This window comes from Zeus faber (assembly GCF_960531495.2).
Source record: "Zeus faber genome assembly, chromosome: 1".
NCBI lineage: Eukaryota > Metazoa > Chordata > Actinopteri > Zeiformes > Zeidae > Zeus > Zeus faber.
Window position 1 is genome coordinate 12486703 of NC_137193.1, and position 16640 is coordinate 12503342.

Sequence of the window (16640 nt, forward strand, 5' to 3'; positions counted from 1 at the left end):
TCTCAAAACTGATTGTGCTGTAGAAGTCCATAAAGTGAATGAGAGATTGTTTTGTGATACGCACATATGAAACAAATTAGACGGCAATATGTAATGGTGAAAACTTTATTAAACTTAACACTGGCCAGCTAAGCAAAGAGACCATTTATATCAGGGAGGGCAAGAAATACTCGTACTAATGTATTTATCTGTTTTTCATGCATATCTCCAACAGAACCTGAACACTTCACACCAAAGCCCTTGTATTGTGCCAAGGATAAAGTTTTTAAATGTTTTTTTACATTTAAATGTTAAAATTGGGGTTCATTGCCATTTCCAACCAGTATGTTGTTTTCTCTGCACATGCAGCAAAGAATACAAACAAATACATGACAACACTCCATGATGTGTAAACCACCTTACATTCATTACCTGCCCGAAAACGCAGTAAAACTGTGTTCTCTTGTAAACTGACATTTTAACCATGTACTCCTTTCGACCCATTCAACACCTTTTTAAGAACAAAAGGCACATAAGCAGTCGCTGACAAATAAGCTTATAGAATCAAACACTTGGTACCTTCATCAGCACTTTCACATTAAATATATAAAGGTTTTACATTCACTTCTTCTAATGACTCAAACATTGTCACGGTGCGGTGACCAAAAACAAAACTAACCACAAACACAAAAGAAAACATCGATGAATTGAATTTTGGGCACAAACAACACGACTGAAATGTATGAACTCACAATCAGTTCTGTCGCTTTAAACTTCACATCCACCTGAAGAGGGAAATATGTCAAAGTAAACGTAATGAGAGTAGGAAGGGGGTAACAAAGACATAAAACCTTTGGCTTTTGGCCTTGTTGTAGAGGCTTCATGCGTTCATTTTTAAGCCTTTTGATCCACTCAAGGTAGTTAAACTCCATGAAAAAAAAAATATTGCGCAGCGCTCATAAAGTCCTAATGGGAATAACAAACTATAAGTTACTAAATAACTAATAACCTGTTCACACAGTCATTTCTGTGACACTGCGTGGAACATCGGGACAGAGGATCAACTTTCTCATATTATCAATCATTATGTCATAAATTAAAAAAAATAATAATAATAATAATGTTTCAAGGGACTAGAGAATTTTGGAGCGCTCTCATTAACGTTAATGTTTTAAGTGTCCGAAAACATGTGCATCGCGCGTTGGGACGTCTGCCGAGGCAACGTTCAAAAGCAAGATGACAGTGAATCAGTAGTCTAGAGAACTCCTTCGTAGTGATCAAAACAGGATAAATAGCTCTGCGAAGTAAATGTAAATGTGTGAGACAAAGTGCCAAAGTGGTGGGGTGCTGTTTCGGAGCAGCGTTGACATAGAGGGAGCTACGTCTGGTTTCTGGCTCTCCTTGACATTTGCATTTGAGTAAAACGCAGTAAAGCCAAGAAGTCAAACGCCAAGGGCTCTAAAACAACACACAGTGTGTTTGCCCTCGTCTCTCTGCTGAGAGAGAACCGGTCTGACCTGATCTGGTTCTAATCTCATCTGATCTAAAAGATCTGGGATCAGATCCTCTTGTCTTCGAGCTCTTAACACTTAGGAAAACAGTATTTGCATAACATATTAAGCGTATTTTGAGCCTGTTAGGGGGTAAAAGGAGGGTGGGGTCTGCAACGGCTGATCCACTAAGCCGTAGAAACGTTTCACCACCAAATCGCAGCAGAAAGATCAAGCAAACACGCAAAAACAAGCAGAAAACCAGTGTGGTGAACCGTACTTTCATCGATAGTCACCTAACAAAAAGCTGTAAATGTAAACTGATGATCTAGAATTTCAAACACACTCAGTAATAATTATTTGCAAATACTATTTGAATCCGCTATGTTTTGTGCTGCCCCCCCCCCGCCCCCCAACCATTCACTTCTCTATGAAACCTATGTAATAAACTCCACCATGCAATAGGTTTAAGAAAATACTGTACAGTATAGTCAAACCCACACATCACAGCTCCATCGTAGGACTATGCGATTGGGAGACACAACCTGACAGAGTTTGGTAACAACATCTAAGTTCCAAAATAACAAATAAGACTCTAGCTTATAATTACAGATGTGGAGGAACACGCTCACAGGAGGCACAAACACTCTCTGTACCAGAAGCAAATTGTACTACAAACATGACTCCGTCGAGGAGACGCTCTGCTGCATCCAGATATTTTATTTAGTCCATTTCCCCTTGGGGCCTCTATCTAGGTGGTGGCGGAAAACTTCCACAGCGACTCTCGTTCAAACTCCTCCATCTCCTCCTCCAGGGCGTCATTGTCGCCGCCCTCTCCCTCGTCGTCCAGCATGTCGGCCATGTCCTCCAGGATGTCGGCCACGTCCTCGGCAAAGTCACCGAACCGGACCCTGTCGTGGATGAACACGCCGTCTTGGAAGAAGCCGGCGGTCAGCTTCCGGAGCTCGTCCCTGCCCTCGGCGGGAGAGCGTTCCAGCTTGCTCAGGTAGCCCTCCAGGAGCTCCTCGAACTCGGACAGCTCCACGGGGTAGAGGCCCTCCCGGTGGGCGCAGCTCTCCACCGTTCCGCATCTCGCCTGGGGGCGGACATTTCGTCCGAGCTTCTCCGCCTGGTGTCTCCAGAAGTCGCTGTGGTCGAGCCGCTGAGGCGTGTGGGGCTGGTGATGGTGCTGCTTGTGGCTGTAGCCGTTCTTCTTGACCGGATGACTTTGGCCGTTCTGGACCGGTTGACCATGCCAGGGTTTCTGCTTCCTCCTTTCCTCCCGGTCCATCCTGCGGTCATCCTTCTTCCTCTCCCACTCATCCTGGTTTCTCCTCCAGGCCTCTTTGTGGGCATTCTGCTTGTGTGGCTTCCGGTCCTTCTCTTTCTTCTCTTCTTTGTCACCGACGCCTCCTTCTTTGCCGCGCTTCCAGTCTTTGTCGCTTCTCCTCTCTTTCTTGTCCTCTTTTTTCCGGTGGTCCCGGACATTTTCCTTACCTCTGTGCCCACTCTGCTTGGCCTCCCCATGCTTCCTCTCTCCCAGCTGCTCCACTTGCTCAGAGAGCTGCTTTTGGATCTCCTCCAGACCATCCCTGACACCTCTCCTGCTTCCTCCTTCCCTCTTCATCTCCTCCAGCCTTTTCTTGCTCCCCTCCAAGAGAACCTTCTGCCTTTGGAGTTCTGTCTTCAGCCGTTCTCCCTCCTTTGGGTCCGTCCTCCCAGGGCCTGTCGTCTTTTGGTTGCTCTTCCCAGGTTGGCCACTAGGGTGAGAGACTGGGTTTGGAGTCTTGGCTATTTCCTGAATAGCTGTGGAGGAAGCGTCACATCAGTCTTCTATTCACTTTTTTCTGTCGTGGCAGTTTATATTCAGTGGCTAAGCACTCTGGTAGACAAATCACTCAACATGCAGGTGGTGCTGCCTTTATATATTAATGAATTACTGGGGCATCATGCATTTAAGATTTTTGACAACTGGATTTTTTGTGATTTTATTTTATTTTATTACTATTATTTTTATAATATATAGTTGTGGTCATTTATTATTATGAATCAAAGGTAAATTTTAAAGTTTGGCACAGATCATACCTCAAGTCACACACCCCCCCCACCCCCCCTTTCCCTATGCTAATGGTTTTGTTCAAAAGTTGCAGGATGAAATTGGTAGGCACGCAGGTTCGCGACAGAGTTGCCAAGTCCGCTTATAATACGCAACTTTGGGCTTAAAAGTAATTTTAAAACCATACACGTGCTAAAATAATCTATACAAAGGGAACGTTGTTCACCGGTAATGGTACGCGCCACCATGTTAGCCTGACCTGCCAGAAAAGAGATGTATAAACACCCCCCACCCCCATGCCCCCCTCCAGAATTTTGGCTCGCATGACACCCCTGACTGCACCTGCGCCAGAGGTTTTTCTTGGCCATACCTGTGAGCTGGGTGAGCTCGGTCACTCTCGCCCGTAGAGTCTCCAGCTCCTCCTTCAGGCCAGGGAGAGAGGACAACTCATCCTTCATCAGGGTATTTTCCTTTTCCAGATCCTCTCTACGCTTCTCATCCCCCTTGGCTGCTGCTGCCTGCAGTGCCAAATCTAATTCTTCTTTCTGGGACTAAAGTGAATGGTATAATGGGGAAATCAAATAAAAACAATAATTGTGTAACTAATAATACTTGATGCGGCGTGCATTACACAGAAAGTACAGAAAGTGTTATCTTGAATCGTTATACTGTGAGGAGTATATTTGAATGTAACCTAAAAGCTGCTGGGAGAAACTGGGTGAAAAAGAACAGAAGGATCTGCGGACTCACTTGTAGCTTGGCTTCTAGCTGGGAGATTTTTTGGTTTTCTTGCGTCAGTTTTTCCAATATCTCTTTCATAGCCTGCGGATCACCACCGGGCCAATTCTGTTAAATAAATGGAAAATATGTGAACATTCTAAATACGTATTCAACAAAAGGCTGTGCTTTTAAGGGCAGTGGTGTGCTGAAGTATGGTTGCATGGTTATATGGATAGAAATATAAACATCGGAACAACAAGGTACTCCAACCAGATATTAGTTATGGTTACAAAGCCTTATTTTATAGGACATATCCCAAATGGAATGACAAATAACAAGGGAAAAGCAACCGCAGTTCTGTAGCTACTACTTTAAGCCGGTATTAAGGTGTGGCCTGCTGATAACTACTTTTTATATTCCATTAAAATGCAGCATATTAACCATAAAAAGGAGCTGATGAAAATTTGGCAGCATTTTTATTAGTAACCATCGCATATTCATCATTTTAAGCAACACACCTTTGGTGTTACTTATTATTATTATTACTACATTCTTGACATAGCGTGCATTTTCAACATATTCTACAACACAACAAACCAACGCTGAAAAAATGGAGAGAGAGAGAGAGACGGCAGATAAAGGGACAAACCTGGTTTCGTTCTCCGTCACTCGGCTCAGACAAGTCAAAGTCATCTGTCAAATTAAGAAACAGTGGCGGTCATACACGTGTTACAACACACACACTGCTGCCAGAGACTGAGTCTGCCATCAAAAACGCCACACCTTGTTAAATTGAACCTGGCAATAAGGGCTTGTTGTGGGGAATGTGTCTTTGGGTTAGATGGTATGTCGTCAATACCAATACAGAAAAAGAGGGAAAGATGACATTATCTTTGCCTTAATCCCTTTTTAATGTTACTTCTCCAGTCCACTAAAATCAATGAAAATAAGATTTGACATTAATAGTCAGAATGGCTGACAATATGGAATAAAAACGTACACTGTGCTCTTGTACGAATGTGTGCGCACACTCGGGCAAAATGCCACGATGTGCTGCTTGTGCGCCAGGGGTCGGACCAGATTAGCAGCATTTAGACCTAGAGACCTATAGGGATCCAGGTCAGAGAAGACACCTGTCGACGGGTGACACTCTGCAGCCCAGAGGTGGTTATACACTCTTAGCGTTATTTGCTAAAGAGAGAAGTAATAGTTCTGCTGGACGCAATTTTGAATCACACTTGCCAAGCAAAATAATCAATTTAAACTTTGATCCAAAGCTTTAAAGATTAATTTGACTGAAAGTGTGCACGCAGGTTCTGATTTGAATAATAACTACTAGCTAGACAATGCGTTATAACCTCACTGCACTGCATTGGGACTTGCTTTACTGTAGGCCATGGGAACGCTTCTTGCCTGGGCTTGAAATCCAGAGGCAGTTTAGTGATTTGGGGAGCAGCTCGTCCAACTCACCTGAGAGGAAGAGCGATCCCAGGCAGAGCAAAACCAGCGCTCCCACCAGGAACTTGGTGAAAGAAAACCCGCTCTTTTCCTCTTTCTTCTCCGCCATCTTAAACTCCACCTCCTCCTCCTCCTCTTCCTCGTCGGAGGTTCTGGGTCTCTGGGCGTCCAAGGAGGAGACGTTCCTCCGTCTCAGTCCATCGTCGTCGCTGCTCGTGTCGCCTTTGGCAAAGTCGAAGAAACCCGCAGGCTCCGCGGGAGCTGGAAAATCAAATCTTTATTATCCTGCACAATGGGTCGGTGGTATTACATAATTGTGTAGAATGCAGCCGGTTTCTGAGACAGATGTGCAATTTAAAGCATGGCATTTAAAGAAACCCAAAATACCTTCATGAACCATGTTGTGATCGCCAACGTGGGACCAATTAGGCACATGTCAACGCATTTCCCCATCAGGGCATTCTGCCAGTTTCTGATTCTCTCAACATGTCAATCACAATGAGTGGGAAGCGAGTTGGCTCAAGGGCCCTTTTTCTTCAAGCGTGCCACAACCATGACCTCTAGACTTCAGCTAAAACCTGTCTGGAGATTTAAGATTGGCCTGAGACGTTACTTGGAAATCTGTAATCCCTGTTCTACCTGACGGATGCCACCCACCGCTGTATGTGCACTGCTGCTTTCCCTCCCGAAACCTCCCACGGCCAAATACCTTCTTCATGTTCAACCAGAGAGGCTTTCTCAGGCAGCTCTGTCTCCTCCTTCTCCACCTCTTCTGCAGCCTCCATGGATCCCGGGGTCTCTGGGTAGGAAGTGCTGGCGAAGGGGCTCTCTGCAGTTTCGCTCGGAGCTTCAGAACTTTCCGGAGAGGAGCCGAGATCTGCTTCGGCAGGAGAGGGCGTATCTCCGGCGGTAGGGGTCTCTGCGCGGCTGTTGAGCTCTGGCTCAGCGGCGGGGAGGACAGAGCTCTCGGGAATTGGTCCCACGGCGGCGGGTATTTTGAGTGCTGGTTCTGTGGGGAGAGGCATCTCAGGAGCGGGAGGAGGAGTTGATGAAGGCTCAGAATCGGGCTCGGCCTCGTACTCGGGCTCGGCCTCGTACTCGGGCTCGGACTCGGACTCGAGCTCGGCGAGAGGCGGTTCCGTGTCAGGAATGTGGAAAGGCGTCCCCATGTTGGTGGCAAACGGGACGGCGCCGAGGAGCTCGTTGTCGCCCGGGGAGCTGGCGACGATGTCGTGGATGACGGGAGGCTGGCTCTCCGGGTCGGGGTCTGGGAAGGGCAGGGGGTTGGTTGGGCTGGGAGAGATTGGACCCTCGCTGGCGTCGGGCGACGTCTCCTGACACACCTGGTAAAAGATAAATGCATCAAAACGCACACTCGGATCAATGCCAGGACCAAGGCGCGGCACTGACATCTAAAAAGCAACAGTTAACGGGCTCTGAAAACTACTTGAAAACGAATCTTAAAATGTTACTGGACGTCATTATAACAAATATGTTTATATATTGAAATATATTCATTTCCACCTCAGACACTGCCAGAAACCCTGCCCTGCATCCAAAGAAATCTGTGTGTATTTTCGCAGATGCATATTTCTGCTTGTATCGTTGACTGGACCATAGTACGATCAGCTGTAAACTGACCTCGTGGCCCTCCTCGGACAGGATCGTCTCCACTAGGCTCTCGCCGGGCTTGATCTCGGCGGCGGCTCCTAAAATAGTATCCGGTTCATATCAATGAATTCACCTGACTGATAATACAATAGTTTGTTAATGCGCTCATATTCTTTCGCCGCACCTGCCACTTCCTCAGACAGGCTGGGGACATCGCTGAGGCTCTCGGTGCCGTCATCCACGGGGCCGACGTTCTCCACGGCAACTTCCTGTGGAGCACAAAGAACCACGGGTATCAGACCAATAGGAGACTCAGAATGTCCTTAAAAATAAACCCTGACAATTACTGTTTGGCAGCGGTGATTGAGAAATTTTTGCCATACATTTGCCATACACACAGACTTCGGCTGGGATTTTCCAGTTCCAGAAGATTTTTCTGGATCTTAAGAGAATCGTGGCATCCCTTAGTTCAAGGTTTATTGAGAGTGTGCTCCTGGATGGAACAAACACTCTTTGAATGTGTGATTCAAATTCAAATTCAAAAGATTTATCTGTCACATACATATTGCACAGCATAGCATGTTGTGAAATGTTTTTTGGCAACCTCCAGAAACCGTGCTGGGCATAGTACAAATAGAACAATAGAACATAGAACAATAGAACAATTTTAAAAAGGGATAAGATTCACGATGCATTTAAATATAAAATAAAAATAGAAATGAAAAAAAAAATCTATACAGCATTTAAAAAAATCAGAAACAACAGAAATTATATATATATATAGTCGTTGTGCAATGTTGTCCAATGTTTGCTGTGCAATGTAGTGCAATGTTTGAGAAAATTGAAAATCTTGAGAGTATTTTGACAGTCTTTTGGTCCATCCCTGCCATAAGGAATGACATTCTACAGCCACAGTGACAATGTTGGGCTAATGTAAACCACACATCAGGGCTGTACTCATTGAGCAACCGGCCAGGTTTCCTACCTCCGGGGAGAGGAGAGTCCAGCTGTGTGCTGAGGAGCTGCTGCTGCCGGTGCTGCTGCTGTTGTCTGACATCGCCCTCCTCAGGCTCTGCAGGCTCAGTGTCCTGAATACAGAAAAATAACAGTAAATAATGGCACGTACAGTATTTCATGCCATGACCATGTGTATCTGGCCATGTGTGCTGGCCAACGTTAAGATCTTTGCACGGGTAATAACACTGAAAATGGAACACTATTATATGTAGAAATACAGTACAGTATGGTATCGTGCAGGGCTATTCGGTAAGGGGGCAGATTTTCGACTTTTTCGTCATCTTTTTGGTTGTTGAAATGGTGTGGCTTCACTTTCAAATCTTTAATTTACTTTTTTTTTTTTTAATGACATCACCCAGCCATCAAGTATTTCTCACGTTTATCGGACTATCAAGAAATATTTTGATACATTTTCCAATGCATCAATATGTTTCCCCGCGTGGTCCTTGGGTTTAGCAGCCAGATAACACACGTGTAATATACCAGAGGATTGAGGAAAACACAGAACTTTGACAGACGATTGCGATTGGTTGAGATGGTGACGCGATGGTGATTTCTAGTTTATTGCGAACGCACCTCCTATCTACACTAATGGGCCGCCAGTTGAATAGCCCATGCACACTCTGTCATAAAACGACCAAGTGCGTCTTTATTTCTTTGTACAATGCAATGAAATAGCGTTCTAGTTGGAAACGACGACATTACATGACATAACAAGTGTAACGGTCAGCTGCACGCAGGGAATAATGGGCGGAGTGTTGCCGACACAACTTATATAGACAGCTCCTTCTTTTTAGATTCGGTTCTTGACGACTCACTCGGTAAGAAAAAAACAAAAAAAAACCCAAACAACACATAAAAACAGATTCGTTCAATTGTCCCGACCCTTCGTCCATTTAATTCGGTTTGTGTGACGCAAATTGGACGAGGGAGAACTTCCCGTTGAGCGACGCGCGAGAGCGGGAAGAGTCGGCGAGTTTGGAGCGTGGGTGGAATTCTCGCTGGAATCATTGAATTCGGTCCAATGTGTCATGTTCGGTGGAAGGCGACGCGTCAATGAGCCGCGTTCGATATGAATGATGTTGAAGTCTTTGGTCTCGGCCCCCTCCCGCGGCAACTTGGTCCTCAGGAATTATTTTCAGCGTGTGAATCGAGCGTTCACTCTTCTGCCGGAGTGGCTCCCGACACCCGACTCATTTAAAAACATTTCAACCGCGGCGTTCGCTCGCCTCGCCGGACCGAGTCCGCGCTACTCGGCATCCCACGGGAGCGAAGGCTCCGGACGTGTCGCTGGTCCCGGAGCCGGGGCCGTTGAACGTTCACCGCGGTCCCGTCGAATCTGTCCGTCGCGCTTAAATGACCGACGGCGGGTCGGGCCGAGACGCGAGCGTCCACCGCGGCCCGACCCAGGCGGACGCGGATTAGTACTCACTGACGAGTCGGCGGGCTCACGGGGACACGTAACGGGGTTTAAATGGCTGTGGCCGCGGCTAAACCCAGCGTCCGCTCGTGATGGTAAACAAAGGACGGTGCGCCGGGCGCTCCCGCTCCCGCCCCCCTCGTGTTCGACTCCGCTACGCCGTGGACCGCGGGGGGCGGGGCGGGGGGGGGGGGGGGTTCCACTCACTCGCTCGGAATCGGCGTAAATCCCGCGGCGGTCGGTGTTGTGCGCGTCTCCGTCGCGTCCGCCGCTCTTCCCGTGAACTTGGAGAACTTTGGGAATTCCGAGCTGCGTCACAACCGCGAGGAGGCGCCCCGGCCAATGGGCGTCGGGCGCAGGCCGCGTTGGGCGACGCCCCCTGCCGCGGGAGGGCCAATCGGGTCGAAATGCCGCGTCGGGACCCGGAAGTGGACGCGAATCTCAATCTTGATTGACGCTCGCAGGTGAGAGTGGCAGGTGACAGATATTTCTCTTTTCGCGAGCTCGAGTGGGTGAACTCAGCACTAAAGCTACGCGCATATTTATATATATACGGGATGGGGAGGCAATGGCGACCAGCCGTGCGTTGACACGTCTACAGAGCTATATTTGTCGAGGGACTTGCCGGAATGGACAACCCCTGCACTCCTGTTGCATGGATAAGGCCATTCATTTCATCACTTCGTCTTTTTGTTACCCTGACACAACTAAAGTCAAATAATAATAATAGTAATTACAATGTTAATGATCACTATTTATATAGCACCTTTCATACACAACACGCAACCCAAAGTACTTTACATTAATCGAAGGGTACCAAATAGTAATAATATTAATAAGAGTAACAATAATAATAATCAGCTGCCTTATAATAATCATCTATTTCATGACTTCATCTTTTTTGTTACCCTGACACAACTCAAGTCAAATAATAATAATGATAATAAAATAATGATCTCTTTGTATAGCACCTTTCATACACAGCATGCAACCCAAAGTACTTTACATTAATAGAAGGAAATCAAAAAGTAACAATATTAGTAAGAATAACAATAAAAATAATCAGCTGCCCTATAATAATCATCCACGTCACCTTTTTTGTTACCCTGACACAACTTAAGTCAAATAATTATAATGATGTTATAATATTCACGACCTCTTTTTGTATAGAACCTTTCATACACATCATGCAACCCAAAGTACTTTAAATTAATAGATGGAAATCAAATCGTAGTAGGAGTAGTGATAATAATAATAATACTCAGCTGCCTAATAATAATCATAATAATAACCAGCTGCCTAATACTACTATTACTACTACTACTAATAATAATAACAATAATAATAATAATAGTAATAAGCTGCCTAAAAAATAAATAATAAAAAAGAAAAAAACCAAACAAACAAAATGCTTACACAAAAAGAAGTGGGCCTAAATGTCAGAAAGAATGTCAGTTTTTGGTCATCAATTTAGGCGATAAATTACCCGTTTCGTGTGGCATTAGGGTAACATATTGGGCTATAAAGTAATTGTGTTTGACGTTTTATTTATTTACTTTCTTCCATCATATTAGAGAACCTAGCACGTTGGCACTATCCGGTTTACATACACATTTAATTTGGTGTAATATTCATAAATTCACCACTAACATCGTGTGGATCATTCACAGCAGACAGCGACACCGTGTTTATGTTTTATTGCAAAACAAATAGTGACCTACTTCCGCTACCGGTTTCCCGTCCAACCACGAAACGATACCGTGCCGTGACTACTTCCTGCTTCAGCCAGGACGAACCAATAGGAGAGGAGCTCTGCTAGTGCCTTGGCCAATAGGAGGCGGCGAGGGCTTTTTGAAGACGACGGGCGGGACCAGCCTGAATCGAGAGGGAAACAAAGCCGCGGCGGTCACGCCAGTATTTAGGACGAAGAAACTCGGATAAATACATCCACCTGACCCATATATTTACCATAAAACGTAAGTGCCGCAGTATATTGTGAGCGTGGTGCCACAGGGACTAGTCCAAGCCAAGTATTGCAAGTTAGTTACTTAACTCTAACGTCATCCTGTTGGTTAGCTGATCAAACAGCCCCCTGCCATGTTGATGAAGTTAACATGGACGTTTATTTCGGTTTGTTTACATTTGGAATGTGACATAATCTGCACTGGTGGAGATATTACATTCGCTCTTTATTTCAACAGGTCCTCATCATGTCCCAGAAACAAATCTACTACTCGGATAAATATGACGATGAGAAATACGAGTACAGGTAGGCTGTGTCTGTGTGTTGCCATTTTGTCATAGTTATGACATCAATTCAAATGAGTGTAAGATCAATGTCATGCTACTATAACTGTTTTAGACTGTGTGATATTGCCGGCAGCAGCTGCCATGTGACACCACTCACCCACTTTTTTGAAAACCCCTCATTGTAGAATAACACTGGCTTCGTATATAACTACTCTAAATGTGATTTTTAGGCACGTGATGCTGCCGAAGGATATTGCCAAGCGGGTGCCAAAAACCCACCTGATGTCGGAGACCGAATGGAGGAACCTGGGGGTCCAGCAGAGCCAAGGATGGGTCCACTACATGATCCACCAGCCAGGTATATTGCTGCTGCTTGGGAGGTTTCCACTGCAAACAGAGCTTATACCGTTGTTAAGCGGACTTTTGCCTTTCATTTCAATTTACAATAAGAAATTATCAGTTTTCGAGTTTGCCCCGATCTATTCAAACATCCATCCATAGACGTGTGTGTGTGTGTGTGTGTGTGTGTGTGTGTGTGTGTGTGTGTGTGTGTGTGTGTGTGTGTGTGTGTGTGTGTGTGTGTGTGTGTGTGTGTGTGTGTGTGTGTGTGTGTGTGTGGGAATGCCACGTGTCCCTTTTATGCTGTGATTTTTTTTTTTTGGTCAGGGTCTAGTGCAGTCATCCTGAAAAATACCACAAGAGGAATGTTATTGACAAAATCTGGTGGTGTGGGCTTCAATACAGTGGTTTGAATCTGAAGTATCTGTGTGCATGTAGGTGTATCTAGGTTTATTAAAGTTGAATATAGTTGTTTCGATATGGCTTTGAAGGTCTTTTAGGCTTAAACACCTGCCAATGTTTTTTTTTTTTGTTTCTTTGTTTTTTTTTCCAGTGAACCATGCTTTATTTACATGCAAAGTGCTCCAGTGAAACTGGAGGGTAATTACTTTAGACAAGATACGCCTGCCGCGGAAACGCCCATTCCTAGACAATGCCCGTGGATGTTTTGATGTGTGTCTGAGCAGCTGGCGTTAAGTCTTTGAAGGGAAAACACAGGTTGCCTCCATATCTGGTTTCTAGTTTAGATCTGACACCTTTCTCTCTGGATTTGCGGCCTCCGGCATATGTCAGCGCGTGCCCATCCACTGTCTGTTGTCCGTCTCCAAAGATCCACAACGGTTGTTCCCATTTGTATCTTTGTCTGCCGTTATCTTCTGACGCCTGACAGAAGACTGACCTGTCACCCCAATCTGAGGTGTTTAAAAAAAATAAAAAATAAAAATAAATAAATACCCACGTCAGTTTAATAAAGTATTTTTGTATTGTACATCCAGGAACTTTATTATCGAGTGGGAACTTTATTGAGTGGGAAACTGCTAATGGAAATATATCTTCTATTGGGACATTCTCATCTACCTGCTGCTGTTGTGGTTAATAATGTTCTTATGGGCCTTCAAGTCGAACCTTCCTGCAGTGTGTAGCCGATGGAAATGAGTTTTGTCTTGGTGTCAAGAAGTCGATGTATAAGAAATTTTGAGATATATTTTTGGCTGGTCAGATGGTCACCATGAGGTCTGGCAATTGCTGTTGGACTTTAGAAAGACAATGGATGGAGAGTGAAAAGGCCTCGTTGGACTTATGACCGAAAATATATTTGCAGATGTTTGAGGTACAAAAGCGGACAACCTAAATGCTTCAAATGAAACATTTGGGTACCGAACAACCCTCAGTTCTCAAATCACACCCAGGGAAGATTACATGCATTGGTGTTGATTCCTTGACAATTGGCCAATGAGGGGCTTAAATTAGCCCAAGGCTTCTAAATCTGTTGTCACAGGTAATGGTTTGATTCATTTCCAGTAAATGCAATAAGTGTGTCACAATTATAGAATGGCAATTATAAATGCAGATGAGTCGTCGGAACAATTAAACACCAATTCCTCTTGGGGCCTAGGAATGTAAAATTAATACTTCCCTTATGCTGACAGTTTCAGTTTCACTACAGTGCCACGTTTCAATACTGAAGTCCCATCTCTTCAGAATAAAAATACAAAAAACAACAGTACACAGCAAACCTACACCTCTGTATTAACAAATCCAACCTTCCGCTTTATGTACAAATGTTGTAATTTCTTATTTTTTTGTAATAGAGGAGTGATATCGTCTGGTGGCGGCAGGCAGAAAAGACCTTCGTTAGCGCTCCTTGGAGCACTTGGTAGGGGTGGGAGGGTGGCCAATAGTTTGGTTCTGATCCCTTTATTGGCCACCTCCAGAGTGACACCAAGGACTGAACCAGCTTTCTTAACAAGCGTGTTCAGCTTCTTTGCATCAGCCGCCTTGATGCTGCAGCACACCACCGCGGAGAACACCGCACTGGCCACCACAGACGGGTAAAAGATATTCAGGCCCTGTCCACACGTATACAGGTTTTTCTCCCTCCGTTAAGAAAAATGAAACTCTGTCCTCACGGGAAAGTGAAAAACAATTTTAAAATGCCCTCGTAATATCTCAAAACTTGGATGTCAAAGGAGAACATTAGGAGCGACGCGTGCTTGAGCTTCTTGAGCGTTGTAATCATAATATTCACACACGGCACTGTATGGGTGCGATTCCTAAAGTTGGAGAGACTTTTTTTTTTTTTTTTTTAACTTTAAATAGCGACACCACGGACAACACAACGGGCGTCGGTCGTCGCTCGTAGGTTCCTGACGCATGGGAGGAGGCGTCCGAAAGCTTCGTCTTCGGTTCCTTAAACACAGTTTTTGTGTGGACGGGAGGCCAGGACTCAGAGAAAATACTACGTTTCAAAAAATATCCATATACGTGTGACGGGGCCGTCCGGCACACTCAAAAGTCCCTGGGCCTCCGCAGGAAATACAGCTGGCGCTGGCCCTCCTTGTGCAGGGCTCCCATGTGTCCAGTCCAGTCCAGTTTGTTGTCCACCAGTGAGGGCACAGGATTAGTTCCGGTCAGCTCCGTTGTCTGCGGCCAGAAACGCATCGTAGTGCCTCCGGGCAGCAGGAGGGCCTGGCAGCCGGCCGCGGGGACCTCGCGGGCACGAGAACATTCAGGAGCCCAGGGCACCGCACACCCACAGAAAAGCCCCAAGCCCACAGGGAAGCTGAGAACACCGCACAGCAACGCCCACTCGCCGCCACTTGCTTTTATATAATTGTAAATTATTTTATTTTTTTACTTTTTTGTTCCTACCCTGCCTTCACCCAGAGCCCCACATCCTGCTGTTTCGCCGCCCGCTGCCCAGCACGAAGTGAGATCCGCTGCAGAAGGTTCCAAGAAGGTCAGGATCACCTCGTCTTCCGAGCAGCGGCCACAGTCTCTCTCTCTCTTTCTCTTTCTCTTTGGGGGGGGGGGCATTACCGGAAGCGTCTGATCACCTTGGACCCGGAGAAAGACTTGACTCTAACTCATTGAGACGACTTGTCGACAATGAGTTTTTCGGCGATGGGGATCAAATCACTCTTCTCTGGAAGAAAGACTGCGACACGCCATCCGCCCTCTCACACTGTCCCTGTTCTGTCTGTCTTTTTTCTGAATTTGTCTGGACCGCCTTCCAGCTTTTTTGGAGCAACTATGAATAATACCGAGGTCTGTGTAGGGAGGAAACTTGAAAAGAAAAAAAAATTGAACGGTAAAAGTGATTCAGTGGTTGTGTACCACACTGTTCACATCACGCTTGAATCAAATCTTGACTGAAGTGGCCAAATAATTCTGGGGATTTTTTTTTATGTGACATGTTGCTGCTTAGTTTAAATGACAACCTGGCATTTAACAATACTTATCATGCACACATGAAAAATAAAAACAGACCGAATCATGGATCCTCCCTCCCAAGACAATGTAAAATGCATTTTTGGCATACTTTTTTTTAAGATTGTAATACATCAGGCTTGGATTATTTTACACAAAATGGTCCCAGTGTTTGTGGAAGTCCCAATCAGAAGCTCTATTTATGTGTTATGGCCTTTCTGAAATAAAAGTTAAGTTTTTAATGTCCTTGCTTGTGTTTCGGGAAATGCATTTCAGTCTCCACGGCATCGAAAACACGTCTTCCCGCCTGTAGCCGCCTGATATCCTATACGTCCAGGATGAATTGGCTATCGGGGAATCGCCTCAATTCAAAGATTAGAAACGTGGTCGACGTCTTGGAGGAAAATTGTGACTTCTTATATGGCCCCTAATTCATGGGTCGATTACCACTATCATCTTATATGATGTTATTATGATCTTAAAAGTAGAAATGATCTATTTCAAGTTCATCAATTTAAAGGTGCAGTGTGTAGAATTTACGGAACGGACTTGGAAGAAATGGAGAATAACATTCACAAGTATGTTTTAATTAATCTATAATCCCACGAAAGTAGGACTCGTGTCCGTTTTCATCGACATAGTGCGCCGGCACGCTTCACGGAGGCTGCCGCGTGGCGCCGCCATGTTTCTACGGTAGCCCAGAACGGACAAACCAAACACTGTCTCTAAAGAGGGTATTTTTCCGACTTTGGCGGCCACCGTCTCATCCAAGGAGGCCGCCATGTTGCACCGCCATGGGGAGGGGCGTTCAGTTGGTTGCCATCTGGAACCTCACCGCCAGATGCTGCCAAATTCTACACACTGCACCTTT

The 16640-nt window shown here is 45.4% G+C and overlaps 2 protein-coding genes across 3 annotated transcripts; one reads left to right on the forward strand and one right to left on the reverse strand.

Moving 5' to 3' along the window:
* Positions 1 to 91: 91 nt before the first annotated feature.
* pbxip1a (pre-B-cell leukemia homeobox interacting protein 1a) lies at positions 92 to 10155 on the reverse strand. 2 transcript variants are annotated; one of them, XM_080006566.1, is made up of 10 exons: positions 9959 to 10155; positions 8300 to 8402; positions 7499 to 7583; positions 7345 to 7412; positions 6413 to 7046; positions 5716 to 5964; positions 4895 to 4938; positions 4276 to 4371; positions 3896 to 4076; positions 92 to 3275 (listed from the first exon to the last, which is right to left on the reverse strand). In XM_080006566.1, exons 2-10 carry the CDS (start codon positions 8369 to 8371, stop codon positions 2221 to 2223), a joined length of 2484 nt encoding a protein of 827 aa, XP_079862692.1. In that variant the 5' UTR covers positions 8372 to 8402; positions 9959 to 10155; the 3' UTR covers positions 92 to 2220. The 2 variants fall into 2 exon arrangements, with proteins under 2 accessions (XP_079862692.1, XP_079862693.1); XM_080006567.1 differs by lacking the exon at positions 9959 to 10155 and adding an exon at positions 9764 to 9908.
* Positions 10156 to 11369: 1214 nt separating this feature from the next.
* On the forward strand, positions 11370 to 15977 carry LOC307234812 (cyclin-dependent kinases regulatory subunit 1). The gene is made up of 4 exons (XM_080006676.1): positions 11370 to 11727; positions 11953 to 12020; positions 12232 to 12359; positions 15227 to 15977. The coding sequence occupies exons 2-4, from the start codon at positions 11962 to 11964 to the stop codon at positions 15271 to 15273; spliced, it is 234 nt and encodes a 77-aa protein (XP_079862802.1). The 5' UTR covers positions 11370 to 11727; positions 11953 to 11961; the 3' UTR covers positions 15274 to 15977.
* Positions 15978 to 16640: the final 663 nt, after the last annotated feature.